Source organism: Eurosta solidaginis, chromosome X (genome assembly GCF_040869045.1).
Source record: "Eurosta solidaginis isolate ZX-2024a chromosome X, ASM4086904v1, whole genome shotgun sequence".
Classification (NCBI taxonomy): Eukaryota; Metazoa; Arthropoda; class Insecta; order Diptera; family Tephritidae; genus Eurosta; species Eurosta solidaginis.
Genome location: NC_090324.1, coordinates 23,830,702 through 23,856,035, shown reverse-complemented (window position 1 = coordinate 23,856,035; position 25,334 = coordinate 23,830,702). Strand labels below are relative to the sequence as shown.

The following is a 25,334-nucleotide window of genomic DNA, read 5'->3' as shown; positions in this document are numbered from 1 at the left end:
CCTTTTAAAATACTCATTAACACCTTTCATTTGATACCCATATTGTACAAACGCATTCTAGAGTCACCCCTGGTCCACCTTTATGGCGATATCCCGAAAAGGCGTCCACCTATATAACTAAGGCCCACTCCCTTTTAAAACACTTATTAACACCTTTCGTTTGATACCCATAGTGTACAAACGCATTCTAGAGTCAAACCTGGTCCACTTTTATAACGATATACCGAAAAGGCGTCCACCTATAGAACTAAGGGCCACGCCCTTTTAAAATACTCATTAACACCTTTCATTTGATACCCATATTGTACAAACGCATTCTAGAGTCACCCCTGGCCCACCTTTATGGCGATATCTCGAAAAGGCATCCACCTATAGAACTAAGCCCACGCCCTTTTAAAATACTCATTAACACCTTTCATTTGATACCCATAACGTACAAACAAATTCTAGAGTCACCCCTGGTCCACCTTTATGGCGATATCTCGAAAAGGCGTCCACCTAGAGAACTAAGGCCCACGCCCTCTTAAAATACTCATTAACACCTTTCATTTGATAACCATATTGTACAAACGCATTCTAGAGTCACCCCTGGCCCACCTTTATGGCGATATCTCGAAAAGGCATCCACCTATAGAACTAAGCCCACGCCCTTTTAAAATACTCATTAACACCTTTCATTTGATACCCATATTATACAAACAAATTCTAGAGTCACCCCTGGTCCACCTTTATGGCGATATCTCGAAAAGGCGTCCACCTAGAGAACTAAGGCCCACGCCCTTTTAAAATACTCATTAACACCTTTCATTTGATACCCATATTGTACAAACGCATTCTAGAGTCACCCCTGGTCCACGTTTATGGCGATATCCCGAAAAGGCGTCCACCTATAGAACTAAGGCCCACTCCCTTTTAAAATACTCATTAACACCTTTCATTTGATACCCATATCGTACAAAAAAATTCTAGAGTCACCCCTGGCCCACCTTTATGGCGATATCTCGAAAAGGCATCCCTTTTAAAATACTCATTAACACCTTTCATTTGATACCCATATCGTACAACCAAATTCTAGAGTCACCCCTGGTCCACCTTTATGGCGATATCTTGAAAAGGCGTCCACCTATAGAACTAAGGCCCACGCCCTTTTAAAATACTCATTAACACCTTTCATTTGATACTCATATCGTACAAACAAATTCTAGAGTCACCCCTGGTCCATCTTTATGGCGATATCTCGAACATGCTTCCTTCTATAGAACTTAGGTCCACGCCCTTTTAAAATACTCATAAATACCTTTCATTTGATACCCATATCGTACAAAATAAATTCTAGAGTCACCCCTGGTCCACCTTTATGGTGATATCTCGAAAAGGCGTCCACCTATAGAACTTAGGCCCACTCCCCTTTAAAATTATCATTAACACATTTCATTTGATACTCATATCGTACAAACAAATTCTAGAGTCAGGCCTGGTCTACCTTTATGGCGTTATCCCTAAATGGCGTCCATCTATAGAACTATGGCCCACTTCCTCTTAAAATACTCTTTAATACCTTCCATTTGATACACATGTCATACAAACACATTCCAGGGTTACCCTAGGTTCTTTTTACAACATGGTGATTTTTCCTTACTTTGTCTCCACAGCTCTCAACTGAGTATGTAATGTTCGGTTACACCCGAACTTAGCCTTCCTTACTTGTTTTTTTATGGGATGTACAAATTTGTTGCAAGGTTTGCTGGTAGAATACTGGAGTAGTTGTGCTTTTTTTGTATGATTGCATGTCGACAATTAAGAGGATGTGTGTTTCAAACCACGGCTCGGGTCGCTTGTAGTCGAACTTCTCCAGCTTGATGGGAATTCCTAGTTCTTTGGCTGCACTTTTGCATCTAGCGACAGCTGATGGGCGCGATAACGGGGCTTTTCTTCTGATAATTGCATCGACAGCGTTCAGTAGCACATCATTCTTGCATTGTATAAGTTTAATTGTCGGCTTGCATAGAGAAAGCGTTGTTCTTTCTTTTATGGAAATTAGGCCGGTTTCGGTTAAAGTGGCTGCCGTAGGCGAGGTAGGAAACGCTCGTATGCATCTTCTGGCTGCTGTGTGATATGCGGGCAGAATTACTTTCATGTTGTTCTTCGCACAGTGTCCGTAGATCGGGAGTCCATAGTCAATTTTCGACAGTATAAGAGCTTTGGTAGCATTGACGAGGGTTGTTGGATGAACTAGGCTATATTTTTATGATAAATATTTGATTATGTCCAATCTTTTTACAAGGGCTTTTTTCAGATACGAAAAATGATCTTTGTACGTAAGTATAGAATCAAATATAATGCCTCATATTTTCAACGTAGTACAATTGACTATGTTTATAGGTTGGCAAAGCTTTTTATTACATATATGGAAATGTTTGCATTTACTGAATGATATTTTGGCTCCCGAGTCTTGGCCCTACTTTGTTAAGTCTACTAAATTGCCCTCTTGCAGGTGAACAGCTCTGCTGCTGCCTTCTTGGATCGCTCCACTATATGGTCACTCCACAACAGCTTCCTATCCAGAATGACTCCCAAATACTTTACTTGATCGCTAAACGCTAAGAACGTACCCCCAATTCTTGGCGGTGTAAGATTTGGTGCTTTGTACCTCCTCGCGAAGAGGACAATCTCGGGTTTATCCGGGTTGACTTCCAAACCTGTGGCGGGTTGTACTCCTGGAGCAGCTCCAGGATATCAGCTGGGTCCGTTGGCGTCACTGGAACCCAGGCTCTAGCCGTTGGTCGTGAGGGGATATCACGCGCCTCCACTACCTTGATGCGCGCGCCCGGATATACCACCCCTATCAGTGTGACGGCGGCCCTATAGAGGTTTACCGACCTGGCGTCGTCACAGGCAATTAGCTTGACATTGCCCAGGAACCACCCTGCATCGGTGTAAGATGGCGGTGGACCAGGGTTTTCTTTCTTGACCTTAACCAAACTCATTTGTCAACTGTTGAAATAGAGGCCAGTCCGCTCTCTCTACTATAAACTTCGGTTTAGGCGTACCTGGGTTAGATGAAGCAGTGGTCACTTTTGTGTATAAATAAAAGTGGTCGCTTCCATGAAACTGTGAGGAAGTCGAGCTTGAAAGCTTAGAAGCTAATCCCGTCGAGCACATACACACATCTACATGAGTAAAAGTTTGATGAGTTGTAAAATGATTTGGGGACAGGTCGTTTAGGACGATATAGTTGTTTAAGGGGATCATATCCTCGAAAAATCTTCCTCTTGGGTTAACTGAATCGAATCCCCAAAATGGGCTCCACGAATTAATGTCTCCTACTAGCAGTATATCTGTCGAAATACTGGCAGTTATGTCCATCAGATTCTTGAGGTCGAAAGGCTGTTGTGGTGGGATATAAATAGATACAATTGTAAATTTAAAACCGATATTAACTTCAATGGCAATGACGGAAATCGGAGATTGTATATTCAACAACTTGTGCGATACTCCTTTTTGACCAAGACACATATACCTTGTTTTGACGTAGTATTATGTGGAAGGTTGTGGAAGTAGCTACGGAAAGAATTTGAAATAGGTGCAGATTTGTTGAATGGAATGTGTTTCCTGTAAGGAAACAATGGAGGAAGATAAATCTTTTAATAGTAATTTTAATTCGTGGATGTTATTATATAGTACGTGGATGTTCCACTGGAGTATATTAAAAGTCATCATGAGGTAACTGATTGCTCATCGCTACATCTTCAGATCGCTCAACTGCGGAATCCGAATCCGAGTCCGCGCGAGTTGGCGAGGTAAAGTACCGATTGCTCCTTAGCAGCTCATGGGTTAAGCGCGTAATTAGCGATAGCATCGTCGAGTTTGACGTATAGTCAACGGGTTTAGAAATATTTGAGGTTGCTGGTATTTGATTGCTTGGTTTAGTAAAAATGGTGTTACTTAAAGTTTTTGGTATTTTATTGGTAGATTTTAAGGTTTCCAGAAAGTTGGGGGAACTTAGTGATAGCGCCTGATCGCTCAGGTGTGGGGTATTATTGCTTTTAGGACCATGTTCTTTTTGATTGGTAGTTGAGTTGGTGGTTGTATTTAAATTTGTTACTGAAGCGGTGTTGGTAGTTTTATTGCCGGATAAGATACCAGGTAAGGAGAATGGAGACGAAGTAGCGGGAAATTGAGCAGAGTAAAACTACCTTGCCTGTTTAAACGTACATTTACGTTGCGTTTTTATTTTAAGCGTGTCTTTCTGCTGCAAAAATTTGGGGCATTTGTTGAAGTTAGATTGATGTTCTTCACTGCAATTGGCATACGTGTGCATTCAGATGGCGCATTTGAGTGAGGGGGTAGACTGCATATTTGACATAATTGTGCGTTCTTGCAGTGCTTCATTGTGTGGCCTAAAAGCTGGCATGATTTGCAACGCATGGGATTTGGGAAATACTCTCTTACCTTGACCTTATACCAAGAAATATTAATGGTTTATGGTAGTTTGAATGCATCGAAAGTAAGAAGGATAACACCGCTTGGAGTGGTTTTATTTTCTATCATTCTAGTGAACTTGAAAACAATCACTACCCCCTCAGATGCTAGCTCATTAACTATTTCGTCCCCTGGTAGTGACTTTAGGAATGGCGCGAATATCGTTCCGTTTACGAAGTTGAGGTTGTCATGATATTTGCAATTAATTTCGCATATAACCGGAAGTTGTTTGGCAACGATGAACTTTTCTGCTGTAGCCTTGTCTTTGGCCAGAAGAAGGAGGTTATTGTCTCTAAGCTCGGAAATTTGCTCAATATCTTTGGTAATTACGTTCATAGATTTGTGGCGGTTTACTAACTAGCCTTTTTACAATAGTCAATGAGAGTCATTTTAGTTCGCGACACGATTCACATGTCATTCAATGATAAATGTCAAAATGAGTTTTATACTCTTTCTTACTTTGTTCTTTGTTCGAGCGGCCGTGACAAGCGCACGCTTTCATCATAAATTTGTAAAAACTAAATCGCAAACACTGTGGTTCATCCGCGAATAAAATCAAGAAATATTTATATAAAGTTATACAGTGTGTTTCCTTGATTCGGCAGCGATAAAGCGTTTCATTAGAAACCATCATTTGTTGGAATAATTCTGCCGACAAAGAAGCCCACAGATTTCTGAACAGCGAAACATGAGTACTTCCATAGTGGTTTTTGTTCATTTGCTGAAGCAACAACAACGAATTTCGGATTCGATACTGTGATACTCGGTGCACGTAGCTCAGGGAACTCGTTACGGATTACTGGTGGTTTTTTTTGCGTTTTGGGCTAGAGGATAGGGCTGCGAACCTATTATCCCCTACATTGTAGCCTCTAGTAGGCACGGTAAGATAATATAATTTTTTTTTAGTAAGGCACGTCGTTTCTTTGCAAAAAACAAAGACTATAAAGAACAAGTAAGGAAGGCTAAGTTCGGGTGTAACCGAACATTACATACTCAGTTGAGAGCTGTGGAGACAAAGTAAGGGAAAATCACCATGTTGTAAAAAGAACCTAGGGTAAACCTGGAATGTGTTTGTATGACATGTGTATCAAATAGAAGGCATTAAAGAGTATTTTAAGAGGAAGTGGGCCAAGGTTCTATAGATGGACGCCATATAGGGATATCGCCATAAAGGTGGACCAGGCCTGGCTCTAGAATTTGTTTGTACGATATGGGTATCAAATGAAAGGTATTAATGAGTATTTTAAAAGGGAGTGGGCCTAAGTTCTATAGATGGACGCCTTTTCGAGATATCGCCATAAAGATGGACCAGGGGTGACTCTAGAATTTGTTTTTACGATATGAGTATCAAATGAAAGGTGTTAATGAGTATTTTAAGAGGGCGTTGGCCTTAGTTCTATATGTGGACGCCTTTTCGAGATATCGCCATAAAGGTGGCCCAGAGGTGACTCTAGAATTTGTTTGTACTATATGGGTACCAAATGAAAGATGTTAATGAGTGTTTTAAAAGGAAGTGGGCCTTAGTTCTATAGGTGGACGCCTTTTCGGTATATCGTTATAAAAGTGGATCAGGTTTGACTCTAGAATGCGTTTGTACAATATGGGTATCAAATGAAAGGTGTTAATGAGTATTTTAAGAGGGCGTTGGCCTTTTCGAGATATCGCCATAAAGGTGGACCAGGGGTGACTCTAGAATTTATTTTATACGATATGGGTATCAAATGAAAGGTATTAATGAGTATTTTAAAAGGGCGTGGGCCTAAGTTCTATAGATGGACGCCTTTTCGAGATATCGCCATAAAGATGGACCAGGTGTGACTCTAGAATTTGTTTGTACGATATGAGTATCAAATGAAAGGTGTTAATGAGTATTTTAAGAGGGCGTTGACCTTAGTTCTATATGTGGACGCCTTTTCGAGATATCGCCATAAAGGTGGACCAGGGGTGACTCTAGAATTTGTTTGTACTATATGGGTATCAAATGAAATGTGTTAATGAGTATTTTAAAAGGGAGTGGGCCTTAGTTCTATAGGTGGACGCCTTTTCGGTATATCGTTATAAAAGTGGATCAGGTTTGACTCTAGAATGCGTTTGTACAATATGGGTATCAAATGAAAGGTGTTAATGAGTATTTTAAGAGGGCGTTGGCCTTTTCGAGATATCGCCATAAAGGTGGACCAGGGGTGACTCTAGAATTTATTTTATACGATATGGGTATCAAATGAAAGGTATTAATGAGTATTTTAAAAGGGCGTGGGCCTAAGTTCTATAGATGGACGCCTTTTCGAGATATCGCCATAAAGATGGACCAGGGGTGACTCTAGAATTTGTTTTTACGATATGAGTATCAAATGAAAGGTGTTAATGAGTATTTTAAGAGGGCGTTGGCCTTAGTTCTATATGTGGACGCCTTTTCGAGATATCGCCATAAAGGTGGCCCAGAGGTGACTCTAGAATTTGTTTGTACTATATGGGTACCAAATGAAAGATGTTAATGAGTGTTTTAAAAGGAAGTGGGCCTTAGTTCTATAGGTGGACGCCTTTTCGGTATATCGTTATAAAAGTGGATCAGGTTTGACTCTAGAATGCGTTTGTACAATATGGGTATCAAACGAAAAGTGTTAATAAGAGTTTTAAAAGGGAGTGGGCCTTAGTTCTATGGGTGGACGCCTTCTCGAGATATCGCCATAAAGGTGGACCAGGGGTGACTCTAGAATTTGTTTGTACAATATGGGTATCAAATGAAAGGTGTTAATGAGTATTTAAAAGGGCGTGGGCCTTAGTTCTATAGGTGGACGCCTTTCCAAGATATCGCCATAAAGGTGGGTCAGGGGTGACTCTAGAATTTGTTTGTACGATATGGGTATCAAATGAAAGGTGTTAATGAGTATTTTAAAAGGGAGTGGGCCTTAGTTCTATAGGTGGCCGCCTTTTCGAGATATCGCCATAAAGGTGGTTTCCACTTCATTTCTTGTTTAGTTTTATATTTAGTAGGAGCTTTCTACTCCAATTAACTTAGTTTTTCTCACAAATTGGCTTGACGGGACATACATGATAAATTTTCACTGAAAAGTTTTTCATGGCAGAAATACACTCGGAGTGTTTGCCAAATAACTGCCGAGGGGCGACACTGCTTAGAAAAACTGTCTTCTAATTGAAACAACTTCTTTCTATATTATCGATGGTGGTTTTCCCAGGGCTTAAACCCAGGACATTCCATGTGGTACGCGAAGCACGCTACCACCACACCACGACACTTGCCAATGACGGACACAAATGAAAGTAGTGCAAACTACCCTGAATTTTTATTTTCAATTTTTGATTTAAAAAAATTTTAGTGGATTTATTTTATTCTTTGGTTTTTTGAACGCAACATTATTTATGACCTCTTAGTTAATACTCTTTTGTACAGAGTAACAAGCAAAATAGTAAAGATGAAATGAAAAATCTAAAGTTTTAGGTTTATTTTGTCCTATTTCTGTCAATAAAACTAACATTTGTATATCGTAAGAAGCACAAAAACATGCTCTATTGAATGAACTTAAAATTTATTTAAGAATAAACGGATCGAAAGTTGTACACCAGTATATGTCTCCGCTTATGAAAAAGGGGTTTTGGCACCTAATCCTTGATTTTGAGGGAGTGTTCTTAATACTAGGTTTGCTGATTGTGGTAACTTGAGAAGACCTAAAACTTAAGGTATGTCTGCAAAGAACATATTTTCAATGTCACATAATGTTATTCATTAAGAAAAAACTATCGCTTCCTTTATGTCGCGTCCGCAACCGTACCTAATCTTATACCGAGCGTTTTAAAAAGATATTTCAGATTTCATAAATCTACGGGCATAGGGTCTTCTATCAGCTTAACTATCTCATTTAAGGTATATAGAATTTCCTATTAGCTTCGCAAAGTTTGGCAAACTTTCACAAGCATTAAAAAATTACTTATATTTCTTAGTGCATCCGAACCGAATTATACTCGTATATGGTCATATATAGGTAAGTTCCTAAATGTTTCAGGTACCCGAAATTTTTTCGGAAAGAAGCATTCTGGTAATGCTATCCAAATATTCTAATATCCGCTTGTAAATTTTGGATGCTCAAGTGTAACATTCGTGTTGAACTCTTCTTTGAAAATCGAATCGAAATCTAAAAATTTCCCTAGTTTGCTAGTGGTTTATCTACGAAAATAACAATTAACATTTACTCGAATTTTTACAATTTCCGTAAAGCGCAGAATTGACCTAGAAATAAAATAAAAATTTTAATATTTTGTTAATTATAATATGTAAATTTTTCATAAAGTACACATTTGTATGTAAACTAGTTCATACTTTTATTAGTGAGATATTTTATCGTGCGTATCCTCCATTTTGATCTGACAAAGAAAAATACGTTTATGAATTTTTGCTAAAAATACATTAAGTCAACTTTATGGTTGAATTTCATTAAGAATTAGTACAATATAAATAAATTTAACAACAAAAATTGTTAACAACAAAAAAAAATAAATTTATCTTATTTATTGTGTTAAAATAGCACACTTTCGAATGCGATATAACTTGATTCAATTTGTAAGGTTTTTCGCCTCACAGTAATATTTAAGAAATGTTGTAGTTCAATTCAGTGGACTGAATTGATATTATATTGTTTGCATAGCACAGTATGCTTCTTTCCAAAGTAATTTTGGCGACCATGAACTTTTAAGTAAATATATAGGAACATAGAAATTTCACACCCCTTAAACGAGAGGGTGGCTGATGCTCTTTGAGTAAGGGACGCTACATTTCGGACGCGGAAATTTTAACTGAATTAACGACACTATATGACATTGAGAAAATATTCTTTTCGAGACATACCTCAAGTTTAAGGTATAGTCTAGTATACAAAATCTGCATAATTGGATTTTCGAATACGCCCTCAAAATCCGGTGTTGGGGACCAAAAACCCCTTTTAATAAGCGGAGACATCTACTGTCATATAACTTTCCATATGTTTATTCTTCCACGTATTTTTACGTCATTCAAATTAGTTAATTTTTGTGCTTGTGCTATAATTAATGTTTGAGATGTTTATGTATTCACAACAAAAATCCATAACTTTTTTCCGGCTCTCCTGTAATATTTAATAGCACCCAACTAGGTTAGGTTAGGTGGTAGGTGCCGAGGTAAGGAATCTCACATGGACAGAATGAAGGTCCATTGTGATACCACATAAGATAACGGTTACGTAAGCTAGAGCTATGCAGAAAATCGTTGGGATACAATGATATAATTTCGAATGAGACTGATGTTTTCGCCTAGTTCGGCCAAAAGCTGGCCAACAAAGCATAAAGTAACTAAATGATTTTACCTACCATCATCCTCCACACAGCTACAGAGGGATAGGTTTTCCAGTACATTGAGACGTACCGCATGGATTGGACAGTGTCCAGCCAAAGCCACAATGATCACTGATATATGAGCCTTAGTGAACCCACTAATTTCGGCAGCCACTTCCGGCCAGAAGGATCGTGCTACCCTGCAAGTGGTTCCAGCCCAACGCAGGAGCAGACCACAGGTGACCAGCGGAATGAGGAGATCCCTACAGCCATCTTCATCCGGTTCAATTGTACGGATGCGGGCTAAGAGATCCGCTTGAATGAATTTGATGCTTGTCATCTTTTTTCATTCAGCGGAATTGCCCACGTTTTAATATGCATCATATGGCGTGCACTGTGAATTCCACGAAAGGTTCATTCGCAACCAAATGCAGTGATAACTGCTTCAGGATTGATGTTGCTGAAAATTTCAAATACCTAGGTATTACAATTGATAATAGTTTAAATTGGTCTGAATACATTCAGAAACTAAAATATTATTTTCTGTACACTGCCCGTCATTTCTATCGTCTCAAAAAGTGCTCCACTATGTGTACTCTAAAAACTGTTGTCCAATCGAAACTGCAATATGGGATTACCTGCTGAGGTGGTGCTTCGGCTAGTAAGTTGTCACCCGTTGTAACACTCAAAAAGAGAATTATAAGACGTATATGTGGCGCAAACTACAGGCCTCACGCTATGGTATCTTTTAGAATACTAGATATACTACCATGCCGTCATCTATATTTATTTAAAGTCCTAAAAACTTTATTAGATATATGCTTCCATCGGTACAAATTCCGCATGCTAGGACGTCTCACTTCAGAAGCTTTTATACATACGCGTCGTGCAAAATGTTCAACTCTCTCCCTGCTTATGTACAGGTCATAAGAAAACTTAAGCTGTTTCAAAAGAAAATAAAAATATATCTGGTTAGTTTTAGCCACCACGATCTTGAAGCCTTGTTGAGGACGTTGTTGTAAACCACATCTAATTTTTGTATATATATCAATTGTTTCTCTATCGCAACCTTAACTATTTATCAATTGTTTCCCTATCGTAACCTTAACTAATTATCTGAATTATTCTGAATTTATTCTATAATATTATTAATAATTATACACCCCACACTAAAAAAGAATTTTACTAAGTGAACTGGCATTTAATACTATTTTAAAATTTAATATAAAAAATGCCATATATTTTTCTTATGCTATATAGTAATATAATGTGCTCTTTCAAAAAAAAAAAAAAAGCGAGGTCAGGAACTCCCAGACCACCGTCGATCGCACTATAATTGAGTTCAAGGCCTTGGTAGCCGCTTGGCTATATGAGCAGATGTTAAATTCCCTAACCGTAGTAGCACTGGATTTCATCCGACGCATCTTTAATTGCGGCAACTTCCGCTTGGAAGGCGCTGCAGTGATCAGGCAATTTAAACCTGCACTCATATTTAGCTCTTGAACTTTAATAAACCATGTGTGGATACGACTAAAGTTAATTTACAGTATCCAAGTATTCCATTTTTCATAACACATAGTTCAAACATATAATAATACTACTAAGAAACCTAAAAATAACAAATTACTTCAGTGGTATCCAACGAATACCAATAGCCCGAATCTAATGAAATAGATTTGTGCATTAAAACAATTTATTTTTTAAATCTCGAAGGCATCCATCGGATACTGCAATCGACGGCTGAGTGGAATATCGCTCGTATCTTGGCTGTCAGTTGGAGAACGCTCTATCTGAGAATGTTTTTCAAAAACACCATATTTCAGTTTATCGTTTGAAAACCACCTATCTCAGAACTCAATTGAAGAACCCCCAAAATGTTTTTCATAAACGTCGCAGATTATGTCATAAATTTATTAAATTTAAGCTGAGATAAAGCGCTTTTGAAACAAGTTCTGAAGTAGGCCGTTATTCCCAAATTTTCTGTGATAGAGCGTTTTCGAAACGGCGGCAGAGATACGGCGATATTCCACTCAGCGTTTGAAAAATCAGATTACTACAAAGTTTTTGGAACGAATTTCCCATCAATAAAGTTAAATTTTACATGTAATTGTATAAGTTCTTTCGAAGGTACGTAAGTATTATAAAAATCACACATTTCTTTGGTGAAAATTTGAAAAACTTATACAGAGTGTGCTTTACGTTTAATTTTCAACATACTTAAAAACCTTAATTTTAGGTCATTGTGAGCAACTTAAAGAACATAGTCAAATTCAGGGAAATAAAAAAGTGGTAGATTTTTAAAGAAAGTGGTAGCAGTGGTAGATCCGGATTTTAGCCTAAATAGTGGTAGATCTACCACTATAGTGGTAGAGTGACAACACTGACTGTAACCCATCCGTGAACAAGTTAACTGGTCCCTTGCCGAAATAATTCCCACCTGTAACCCTTACGCCCCCTCCCCGCCACCCTACTTCTGCGTTTAGAACTTTAAGAATTTTAGGAATATATAATAGCAATGCCAGTTCTTATGAAATCGTATGTTAACTCGTACTTACAAATTAAATATTTCATTGTATTTCGGCGACCAGTTGTTAGATTTCGATTTTGTGGCATATTTGCGCTTTCGATCGTGTAGGTGTGGGCCAATTAAATTGACTTCAATAAATGGCCGAAACATGCCAGACGGAATTTGCCACTTAAGATCATTAGCTGCAACAACTGAAAGAGAAAAAATGTATTATATATAAGTGTTGTTTATTGAGCTGCTCTAGCTTACGTCAGGTTGAAATATTTTACATTATTGTGTTTAATGACAAACTTTCTTGCTCTGAGTTGCTCTTCCTTTTGTTTCATGAGTCTGCTCAAAACTCAACTAGAGTAATCTAGATCACAAATCTCTGCTCCAGCTTTATTTTCAGAACAAAGGACAAATTGCCCGTTGTCAAAAAATAGTTATAATTTTTTTATGAAAAACTCAAATAATTCATATAAAAGGGAAGTTAAATGTAAAATATCAAAAGTAAGCAATTTATTTAAGGCGATGAACTTTTCGAAAAAAAAAATTATTTTTTCGATAGCCACTATCGTTTTAATCGGTGGTGGCGCCTTGTTTTATATCCTACTTAAATCAACCGGAAAAATCGGTAGTCCCATCCATTCATCAGCTAATTCGTCATCCTGTTTGTCCTATGATGACATCACACGTTTTTGTTTGCAATAACTGTCATTTAAAGAAATGTAATGTAATGAAATTCAACGCCCTACTTCTTCTGGCCGCGACTAATACTACTGTAAAAAATAAATATTATTTCAAAATGAAATATAACTCTGTGAAAATTCAGTACTTTACGAGAATGATCGTCACCCCATAATCCAGGGATCGCCAAAAGCTTCTTATGGAAGCCTGACCACACCTACTTTGAAATCCAAAAATCAAAAAAAAAAAAAAAATGGCGACGGAGTTACTAAAAAGTACACTGTAAAAACTCCGAAACGATTTTTTTTGAATATCTCGACCCTTGCACCAACTAGCGGCGACTTTTTTCATAGGTCGCTTTCTATTTATGTATGTATTATGTGTTTCCAATATGAACCCAATCGGACCACAAATACCGTTTTTTGAAATATTTCGATACATACGGCACCTATCGGAGTCTTTTTTCTTATTATTGTATTCTAATCCAGTTCTGAACTATATTCCAAGTTTCAAGCTTGTAGCTTATCGGGTAGTTTCTTAAATTTCGGTTACAAAATTCTGTTCGCTACACTGAGTCAAGCTAAATGAAACCGTTTAAAAAAACACGGCTATTATTTATTATATTCTATTAGATAAATGAGTGATATTTTGAAATTATCTTCTCAATTCAAACTTTTGACTAATATGTATATTCCATGTTCAATTATTAAGTTTAAGTGAGATGAAATAAATTTTTATCAGTGCATGTCTATTCTTCATTTTGTTTTCTAAAAAAATAGCGACAACCAATCAGCGAGCAGAAATGGCGCTGGTACGTACACAAACCCAGTCGGACTTGAGTGTTTGGCAAGCACTCCGAGTGTATTTCTGCTATGAAAAGCTCTCACTGAAAACTCATCTGCCTTGCAGATGCCGTTCGGACTCGGCATAAAAGAAGTAGGTCCCGTCACGCCAATTTGTAGGAAAAATTAAAAAGGAGCACGACGCAAATTGGAAGAGAAGCTCGGTCTAAAAATCTCTTCGGATGTTATCGCGCATTATATTTATTTATTTGTTTGTTTGATTTATTTAATAATTAAATTTTAAATTAAATTAAATTTTAGTTGAACGCATGTAGATGTATTTATAAATGCATTCAAGAAAACGATGCGATGTGTTAATTTTGAATGCTACCAAATCCGACTGGGTTTGTGTACGTGCCAGCGCCATTTCTTCTCGCTGATTGGTTGTCGCTATTTTTTTAGAAAACAAAATGAAGAATAAGACATGCACTGACGAAAATTTATTTCATCTCACTTGAACTTAATAATTGAATATGGAATATACATATTAGTGGATAGTTTGAAGTAAGAAGATAATTTAAGAATATCACTCATTTATCTAATAGAATATAATAAATAATATCCGTGTTTTTTTAAACGGCTTTATTTAGCTTGACTGCCTTGGGAAGCGCTGACGTATGTATATGTAATGAACGTTTTACCCTTCACATTAACTTTGTGTTCTCCGGTACCAGGATGAGAAAAAAGATCAATCTGTACAGATATTTCTCCAACGCATTCTTCTTGATTTTCAGGATCATCTGAAATATAATCAAATTTAAATTTATTAATTGGATTAATCTTATCTGAGATATAATATGATTCATTCAAAAATTTGTAAGTAGAGGCCTGGGTACGTGTGTAAGTACTTATTCTTGATTATTCACCACCTAAATCTATATTAGAGGCTTCACTTCCCGAGACGCCCAACCTTTTTTCGCTTCGAGAATTTTGGAAGTAATAGGTTCGACAGCTAGGGAATGTGTCTATTTGGGGTGAACATATTTTTTTTGTTAGTCACCGTTTTTTTTTTTTTACATTTCTTACTGGTATTGTGGTGAGCAACTGAGAACCATAGGTCTTCTACAAAAAGTTTGGTGTAAAACAGGGTTCGACTACCAAAATATGTCAATCTTGTAGTGGAAAAAAATTGATTAATCATTAGATCATTTCTTCGCTGATGGTTGAAACAAGAATTTCCATTAACATAAATAATCATCAATTTCTTTTCCCTTTCTAATTTAAATGATAAGTTAATTTTTTTACAAGACTAAGTAATAAATGATTAATTAATTAAAAACGTGATGAAATATAATTATGATTATTGTTCATTAAAACAAGTAAGGACAGGACTTTCATGAATGGGGCTGACCAGTAAATTTATCCCATTCGTAATATCCAAATAATAGGCTGTATAAGATGTGAGATATGTAGTGAACAGATGTACATACTTCCTAAGCATTTTTAAGATAAATATAAACTAATACAAGTAAGGACCGTTGAGTTCGGGTGTAACCGAACATTACATACTCAGTTGAGAGCTATGGTGACAACATAAGGGAAAATAACCATGTAGGAAAATGAACTGAGGGTAACCCTGAAATGTGTTTGTATGACATGTGTATCAAATGAAAGGTATTAAAGGGCATTTTGTGAGGGAATGGGCCATATTTCTGTAGGTGGACGCCATTTAGGGATATCGCCACAAAGGTGGACCAGGGCTGACTAGAATTTGTTTGTTCGATATGGGTATCAAATGAAAGATCTTAATGAGAATTTTAAAAGGGAGTGATCCTTAGTTCCATAGGTGGACGCCGTTGCGAGATATCGCCATAAAGGTGGACCAGGGTGACCCTAGAATTTGTCTGTACGATATGGGTATCAAATGAAAGGTGTTAATGAGTATTTTAGAAGGGAGTGATCCTTAGTTCCATAGCTGGACGCCGTTGCGGGATATCGCCATAAAGGTGGACCAGGGGTGACCCTAGAATCTGTTTGTACGATATGGGTATCAAATGAAAGGGGTTAATGAGTATTTTAAAAAGGAGTGGGCCTTAGTTCTATTGGTGGACGCCTTTTCGAGATATCGCCATAAAGGTGGACCAGGGGTGACTCTAGAATTTGTTTGTACAATATGGGTATCAAACGAAAGGTGTTAATGAGTATTTTAAAAGGGTGTGGGCCTAGTTTTATAGGTGGACGCCTTTTCGAGATATCGTTATAAAGGTGTACCAGGGGTGACTTGAACTATATGGATATCAAATGAAAGGTGTTAATGAGTATTTTAAAAGGGAGTGGTCCTTAGTTCCATAGCTGGACGCCGTTGCGAGATATCGCCATATAGGTGGACCAGGGGTGGCTCTAGAATATGTTTGTACGATATGGGTATCAAATGAAAGGTATTAATGAGGGTTTTAAAAGGGAGTGGTGGTAGTTGTATATGTGAAGGCGTTTTCCAGATATCGACCAAAATGCGGACCAAGCTGACCCAGAACATCATCTGTTGGACACCGCTAATTTATATATATATGTAACACCACGAAGAGTATTCCTGCCAATATTTGAAGGGTTTTTTATTTCGCCCTGCAGAACTTTTTCATTTTCTTCTACTTAATATGGTCACACCCATTTTACAAAGTTTTTTCTAAAGTTATATTTTGCGTCAATAAACCAATCCAATTACCATGCTTCATCCCTTTTTTCGTATTTGGTATAGAATTATGGCATTTTTTGCATTTTTCGCAATTTTCGATACCGAAAAAGTGGGCGTGGTCATAGTCGGATTTCGGCCGTTTTTTATACTTATATAAAGTGAGTTCGGATAAGGACGTGAACTGAGTTTAGTAAAGATATATCGATTTTGCTCAAGTTATCGTGTTAACGGCTGAGCGGAAGGACAGACGGTCGACTGTGTATAAAAACAGGGCATGGCTTCAACCGATTTCGCCCTTTTTCACAGAAATAAGTTATCGTCTTAGAATCTAAGCCCTTACCAAATTTCACAAAGATTGGCAAATTTTTGTTGGATTTATGGCATTAAAAGTAACCTAGGCAAATTAAATGAAAAAGGTCGGAGCCACGCCCATTTTGAAATTTTCTTTTATTTTTGTATTTTGTTGCACCATATCATTATTGGAGTTGAATGTTGACATAATTTACTTATATACTGTAAAGATATTAACTTTTTTTTTTAATTTGACTTAAAAAAAAATTTTTTTTTTTTAAGTGGGCGGGGTCGTTCTCTGATTTTGATAATTTTTTTAAGCATACAAGTTTTACTGTTTCATGGTAATCCATTAAAAGTCATTTGCAATTTAGAGTTTATTACAATAATACGTTTTATTCATTGTCATGCCAAAAACTAACTGAACTTACATTCTAAAGTGCCTACTTAAAAACCCTGCACCTTAGTCTTGAAGGCAGCCAAAGCGACACAGACGCTTGCGTTCTTAATCGCTACCAGCGTTGAGCTGCACCTGCTAGCGTGAGAATGGATATTCGCTGACACAGGCCAAATTGCTGTTTCATAGTACTGCTCATGTTATACAATCGTTGTGGCTTATCCGTCAGCGTGAGAATGGATATTCGCTGACACAGGCCATGCGCGGACAGAATTATTGAGAAGCATTCTCTTGTGTTAACTGATATTCGCTGATACAGGCCATGCGCGCAAATTGTTGTTTCATAGCACTGCTCATGTTACGCAATCGTTGTGGCTATCCGTCAGCGTGAGAATGGATATTCGCTACACAGGCCATGCGCGGACAGAATTATTGAGAAGCATTAGCTTGTGTTAACTCCTCCCCTTCTAAGTGAAGGCCGTCCACGGACTTCTTAAAGTTATCAATGACATGCTGAAGGTCTTGGCATTGGCGTCTTTTCCTTCTCCTCTGCCATATTTTAACTAGAGTGTAACAAACGATAATCAATATAATGCTAGCGAAGCCTGATATTGTTGGCCCCGTCATAATTCTTGATTCAATTTTTGCGATAAAGCGCAGATTTTCCATACTTATCCTGTGAAGGTATGGAAGACTCAATACTTCTTGATGGTTGGTGATATTAAGGAGAACGGTCGCCGCTGGCCCTGGTAATTTCTTTAACATGCCGTTTCGGTTTACAAAGTTAGATCCGTTAACGTAAACTTCATCGTCGAAGGAAAGTAAATAAGTCCCCTTATTGTTTTTTCGGAGTCTTCGCCAGTTTTAATCAAAGCGGTGTTATCGTTTATAATGATAATGCCATCGTCAAACACAGTAATAGGTTCAAGGTTGCTAGGGCAAGTACTGCAGTGAGCAACATTATTCGAATACAGCTGTTGTGCGCATGTGGGATGCTGCAATCTTTTGCAAAAAGTTGTTGTGAGTGTTGTGTTGCAGTTCCCAATCGCCAAATTTTGATTCCCACAGTCAGCAACGTTGTTGTTGTTCCCAAGGTGCAGGCTAGTTCCATTGTGTTGAACAGGGAAAATAATAATTTTCTTACAAACTAATGTAGGTTTAGGATACTTTATTATGAAATGCAGAAGGCTCCCATCTAAAAGGGCTTGGATATATGATACCTCCATTAGGTCAGTAATTGTTGTATTTCTAGAGCGTGCCTCAAAAATATTTTTTACATCTTCCGAGTTTAGCATCAGGGGATTTATGATTCCTATCTTTGCAAGGGTTATGGTTGAAATTAAAGTCTCGATTTCGGTTATAAGGATTCTATTTCGCGCAAGCAGCGTTTCATACAAATGATGAGTATCGATCTGTACAGCCTTTGCGTTTTTAATAATTTTGTTAACTGTTTCCGTTAGCTGGTTTAATTTTTCCTGTATCCTTGTGTTTATTTCTATCTGATGTCCCTCTGATTCTATTAGCTCTTGCTGCCGAAATTTTAAGTTTTCAAAGTCTTCGAAGTCGGGTGTTCCTGCAATCACCTTTAGAGCAGTACCTAAAATGTTAATACTCCTAGCCTGTCTATGGTGAATGTCCAGTGTTGTTAAAAGAACTTTTATGTGTGAAATGTCTGAGTCGAGTAGCATTCTCATATGGGATAAGGGGAAATGCGTTGTTAGTCCTTTCGTTTCTTCTGCTATTTCTTTATATACCGTAAGATTGGTGCTATGCTTAAGATAGCCGAAGTGTGTCCAAACTATTACGCCACCATCCTGGATCGGTATATAATCGGAAGTCGAGTAGTCCGTCAATTTTGCTATTGCCGTTTGGATGGAGGGCATCATAATGGGGATCCTGAAAGATGGGGGAAAATAACCTTCTTTTAATTTACCTTATAATATTGAAAGATATTCCACGGTTTTCATCTCAGGTTGTCCTTATGGAGCACCCTCCCTTTTATGAGAACCGTGGTTCCTAGATCTGCCTCAACCCTTTCTTCGACATATAAAGGGGACAGTTTATTTCCCAGTCGTCTATTCGTCTTTACTAGTACGCGTTCCCCTACGTCGAACACCCTATTCTATCTGGAAGGATTATTTCTTTCCAATTGTGCTTGTTGTGCTTTCATTATTTTCATGGTTATCTCATTTTTCATGTCGGTTGGTGTAGCGTGAACTATATCAATCGGTTTTTCATTGGTCACCGAATGAATCGTTCGGTTGTATTCAATTTTTGCCAGTAATATAAGGTCTGTCGTCTCGCAGATTTTTCTGTCCAATTTCAGACATCTGGCTATCTCCAAAAGTGTACTATGGAGGCGTTCAACCTGCCCATTCGAGGTGCTATGAAGAGGTGGCGCGTTGACGATGTCAACATTGAAGCTATTTTTTAGTAACGAGGTTATCGTTTCAGAATTTAAAGAGGCCTCGTTATCACAATAAACAGTCCTTGTCCCTGGGAATATATTCATTAGTTGAATAATTGGGTATTTTATATCTGAGATTGTTCGAGATGGTATAGGCTGTACCACAGCAAATTTCTAAAACTTGTCGAGACATGTCAAAAAGTATTTTTTATCTGTTGAGAATATGTCAATGTGCAAAATTTCTCCGGTATAGGATGTGACCGGTGTTACACCATACTCCTGCTTTCGTGGGTGCCTATCGTATTTGGCCTTACTGCAGATCTTACAATTCGCGACCACTTCGTTTGCCAGTTTGGTCATTTTTGGGAAGTAATAATCACGAAGGATTTGCTTGACATTCTCCTAGGCAGCTCTGTGAGCTCGATTATGTTCGGCAAGAACAATCTCCCTCTGTTCGTCTTTATTTACAATGTCGGTCACCATATTTTTACAGTGCCAGAACTTTGTTGCCGGAAAGCACCTTATAAGTTCATGTTGTATGCTGGCCAGTATTGGCAAAGCGCAATGTATGGCGTTTACCACATTTGGGTTCACAGCTGTTTTAATTTCTTCAATGAGATTATCTTTATTTATGAATTGAATAACATGACGAGTTTTCTCGCCGAAATATATAAAATTCCGTTTTAGGTTCAAGTTGGCTTCCTCCAAAACAATTTGGTTTCGGAAACAATTTAGCGGTTTTTCGGATGCTTCCACCGTATAAGATAGCGATATTTCGCTATGAACTGTAGCCAAATCTGATTGACCATCCTCTTCTAGAGTGTGGATGTTCTGTCGTGACAGAGTATCGGCAACATGGTTTTCTCTACCGGGTTTGTAAAAGATTTGAGCGTTGTGCTCGTCGATAAACGCTTTCCATCGTTTAATTTTCGCATTTGGGTTTCGGTCTGAATCCGCAAATGTCAGTGGCTGATGATCTGTAAAAATATTTAAATTCTTTACGCCATAGAGATAATTTCTAAGACTTTTTAAGGCCCAGACTATCGCGAGTATCTCGCGCTCGTTAGTTGCGAAGTTTTGTTCACGATCTTTCAGAGTTCGTGAAATAAAGGTAATTGGCTTACCGTCCTGTGAGAGCACTGCCCCCAAACCCAAAGACGAGGCATCCGTCGTTAGATCTAATGGCCTCCTGAAATCTGGGTAGAGTAACATGACGTCCTCTGATGTAAGGACCTCTTTTAATTTATTAAAAGCTTGTGATTGTTTTTCGTCTAATTCCACTTTTATTTTTTTTGATTGAGTGGCGCTAACCTTGCCATTGTCTCCTTTCAGCATATCCGTTAGTGGTTTCGCTATTGAAGCGAAATCCTTTATAAAGCAACGGTAATAGCTTGCCAGACCCAGAAATGATCTAACGTTGAAAAGAGTGGAGGGTTTCTCATATTTGTGAATAGCATCTATCTTGCTAGGGCTTGTTTTAATGCCTCCTCTAGATACTACGAAGCCCAAGTATTCAACGTCCTCTTTAAAAAATTGCGATTTTTCGCGAGAAACCCTCATATTAGCCTCAAGTAACCTTTTTAAGACCCACTCAATATGTTCGACACGCTCCTCCTCGATTTATGAAAATATAATAACGTCATCGACGTAAACGTAGCAGTATTTCCCTATTTGTTCCCTTAGTACGTCGTCGATCGCCCTTTGAAAAATGCTGGGTGCATTCTTCAGACCGAAGGGAAGCCTGCAGAACTCATATTTCCCATTACTTACTGAGAAAGCGGTCTTTTCCCTATCGGATTCCGCCAACGTTATTTGATGAAATCCTGATTTTAGGTCAAGCGTTGTAAAATACCTGGCCTTTCCTAGATTTGATAGTATAACCGTTACGTTCGGGATGGGATATTTGTCGTCGATAGTTTTTTTGTTCAGTTTTCTGAAGTCTATGACAAGTCGTTTTTTTACATTTCCTTGTGCGTCCGTTCCTTTTTTATCAACAACCCAGATTGGGTTGTTATATGGTGACCGAGACGGTCTGATGATACCGTTCTTCAGTAAATCGCGAATTTCAGTATTCACGAATTCTGCTACGCCCATAGGATAGGGGTATAGCTTGGAATAAACCGGATCGTCACTCTCGGTGCGAATAGTGGCGACTATGTTTGTGTTAAATGGGAGTATTTTTTTTGACTTTAAATCTATAGTCGTGTCTGCCTGCGTAAGCAAATCCAGACCTATTATTCCGTCGAACGTTGAAAGAGAAGGAAGAATAAAGAAGGTACTATTTATGTTAAAAAGATTTATCGCGCATTTTTCTTTAATGTTAGTAAAACCATGAATTGATTTTACCAAGAAAGACTTTTCGACCGGTGTAATGTGCCTAAGGAATTTTAAGGGTTTTATATAATTTTTAGATGCACCCGTATCTATTAGTAATTTTATTTTCTTCCCTGCAACTATTCTTTCAATGAACGGTAGCAGGGAGTTCTGTCTAAAAAATTTATCTGGTCGGGATCATTAAGGTCGCCCTCGATTGCTGATGTTTCCGCGTTTGCCACATCGCTATAGGTGGAATCTTCCAGATTAGAAGTGGAATTTCCGCTTGAAAGGCAGTTTATTCGTTGTTGCTTTGGTCCTGTAAATTTTCCAGAGCCATTGTTTGGCCTTTTCACTGCCTGCGGATATTTTTGATTTGGATTACTTTGGTATCGATAAGAGCCAGTGTTTTCCTGCCTTGCAGTAGGTTGACGGAAGCGTTGTGACGTGTCGACATCCATCGGTTCTACCTTATCCAGTTTCTGGGGACTCTTGTTGTTGAAGTCCCGAGTTCTGTTAAAGTAAGGGTTTTTTGAGTGATACATATCGTTTGTTTGGTATCTTCCCCCTGTAACTTTCTCCCCAGATTGTGGTTTTGAGTCTAGCTTTTGTGTCATATCTTCTAGGCTCCTGGCATAGGTGCTTGCGAATCGGTATCTCTCATGGTTCGATTCAACCTCCTGTGCCAGTGCTAAGGCCGAAGGCAGATCTTTAGGCCGGGCTGAGAATAGTACATCGCTAAGCGGTTTCTGGGTCCCTGATATAAATACGCGCAATGCGTCCAATCTGTATTTCTCATTAAGTGAAGCAGCTATTGACTTTTCGTAAGTCATTATGGTTTTGTTGGTCAGAAGCGTCAATTTCTTCTCTACTTCGTCGTAGTATTGGAGAAGAGATAAATTTCCCTGGCGGAGGGTTGACATTTCTTGCTCGATCAAGTAAATTGGTCGTTATCGGAATAACTAAAGTCAAGGCGGTTAATTATCGCTTTGAAGTTCAAAACGGTGTTAAATGAGGACAAACCCATGTCGGCTGGACCCTTTACTTTATTTCTAATGATGGCGACAGCTTGGAAATGTTTGCTGCTGCCTTCGTATTCCTGAAAAACTTTGTAGGCGGTGTGTGCTGCCTGTCTCCATGATACGTAGTTTTCTTGTTTACCATCGAAATCTGGTAGAGATTTAACGATGTCAAGGGGTTCCTCACATTTGATACCTGGGACAATTTGTGCTTCAGAATATGTTTCTATTGTGGGTGCACTAATGCTAACGTCGTTTAGACGCTGGTTTATGGTCGCCAGTCTCTGTTCGAAACTTTCTCTTTGCACTGAAAGCGCATAAGCCACTGCAGTGTCGACAAGAGCTTTCAATTGATCTGCTTCTATAGCCATTTTTCGTTCCTCAGTCGTTACCCTATTATTCGTCCACCAATTATCCTGACCACTGTTACGCTGTCTTCTGTTTACCACTATGTTCTCAAATAGCCGATCTAATTCTTGATCCTCATAGGCCTACAGCACAACTGAAACAGGTTACCTGATTTTATTCCAATAAATTTGGTCCACAACACATCTAATTCTACCTCAACCCGTGAAAGATTTACAGATAATTTGATGCTTTAAAAGAAAATTTCATTTTTTTTTTTTTTAGAGGGTCGTATTTAAAAAAAAATTTTAATAAACACAAGTTTTTTGTTTATAAACATTGATAACACTATAAACATTGACACAGATTTCTTTGTTTGGCAACACTCTACTTACATCTGTTTTACAACTATTGGTAATACTCTCTTCATCTTATGCTTGGGTTTGTTTTCTGCTCCACTTAATTTAAAATAAAAATGATAAAAATGTTTGTTGATACTGCTGCTTGGTGTTATCCGTTTTTTCTCCCGTTGTTGAGCGCCAGTTTTACTGTTTCATGGTAATCCATTAAAAGTCATTTGCAATTTAGAGTTTATTACAATAATACGTTTTATTCATTGTCATGCCAAAAACTAACTGAACTTACATTCTAAAGTTCCTACTTAAAAACCCTGCACCTTAGTCTTGAAGGCAGCCAAAGCGACACAGACGCTTGCGTTCTTAATCGCTGCCAGCGTTGAGCTGCACCTGCTAGCGTGAGAATGGATATTCGCTGACACAGGTCAAATTGCTGTTTCATAGTACTGCTCATGTTATACAATCGTTGTGGCTTATCCGTCAGCGTGAGAATGGATATTCGCTGACACAGGCCATGCGCGGACAGAATTATTGAGAAGCATTCGCTTGTGTTAACTGATATTCGCTGATACAGGCCATGCGCGCAAATTGTTGTTTCATAGCACTGCTCATGTTACGCAATCGTTGTGGCTATCCGTCAGCGTGAGAATGGATATTCGCTGACACAGGCCATGCGCGGACAGAATTATTGAGAAGCATTAGCTTGTGTTAACTTACATACAGTAATAGGAGTAGCGTTCCTGCCAAATTTCATCATGATATTTTCAACGACTGCCAAATTACAGCTTGCAAAACTTCTAAATTACCTTCTTTTAAAAGTGGGCGGTGCCACGCCCATTGTCCAAAATTTTACTAATTTTCTATTCTGCGTCATAAGTTCAACTCACCTACCAAGTTTCATCACTTTATCCGTCTTTGGTAATGAATTATCGCACTTCTTCGGTTTTTAAAAATTTTCGATATCGAAAAAGTGGGCGTGGTTATAGTCCGACATCGTTCATTTTAAATGGCAATCTGAGATGAGTGCTCCGGAACCTACATACCAAATTTCATCACGATACCTCAAAATTTACTCAAGTTATCGTGTTAACGGACAGACGGACGGACGGACGAACGGGCGGACGGACGGACATGGCTCAATCAATATTTTTTCGATCCTGATGATTTTAATATAGGGAAGTCTATATCTATCTCGATTCCTTTATACCTGTACAACCAACCGTTATCCAATCAAAGTTAATATACTCTGTGAGCTCTGCAAAACTGAGTATAACAAGTAAAGACGAAGGGATGGGCGTTATCAACAAATTTGAATAACGCTGGACGAAAAAATAAAAAATAAGTTTTTGTTCATTATTCAACAACACTTGAGTAATGAATAACAAGGTATTTTTTATTCAAGCGTTTCTTGAATAATGAATAACATTTTATGTTATTCAAAATGTTCTGAGTTATGATAATCGGTAATTCTTATTTTTGTAAATCTTGAGTAAACAGTTGAGTTTTTATTCATTATTTAAAAAATATGGAATAACAATAAAATTTCAATTTCTATTCAATTATTCAAAAATAAAAAAATAAACCCTCGAGATGACCCGAAAATATACCCATATCCGTAACCAGTTCACGTGTAGTTCTGAAGCTTCTGATGGTAATATTGAAATGATTTTGGGGAGTATTCGCGGGGTTTTTTGGGGGTAATTTGGGGGTAAAATCTGGGACTCCCTGGGAA

At 38.1% G+C, this 25,334-nt stretch overlaps 1 protein-coding gene across 6 annotated transcripts in view; it reads right to left on the bottom strand.

Moving 5' to 3' along the window:
- unc-13 overlaps positions 1 to 25,334 on the bottom strand; it is a 4,182,017-nt gene that overhangs the window by 357,579 nt on the left and 3,799,104 nt on the right. For all 6 annotated transcript variants that reach the window (XM_067757836.1, XM_067757834.1, XM_067757838.1 and 3 more), the window contains 2 exons: positions 14,484 to 14,582; positions 12,360 to 12,522 (listed from right to left, as the gene is read on the bottom strand). In XM_067757836.1, the coding sequence (XP_067613937.1) occupies positions 12,360 to 12,522; positions 14,484 to 14,582 (262 nt within the window). The remainder of the gene's footprint in view (positions 1 to 12,359; positions 12,523 to 14,483; positions 14,583 to 25,334) is intronic.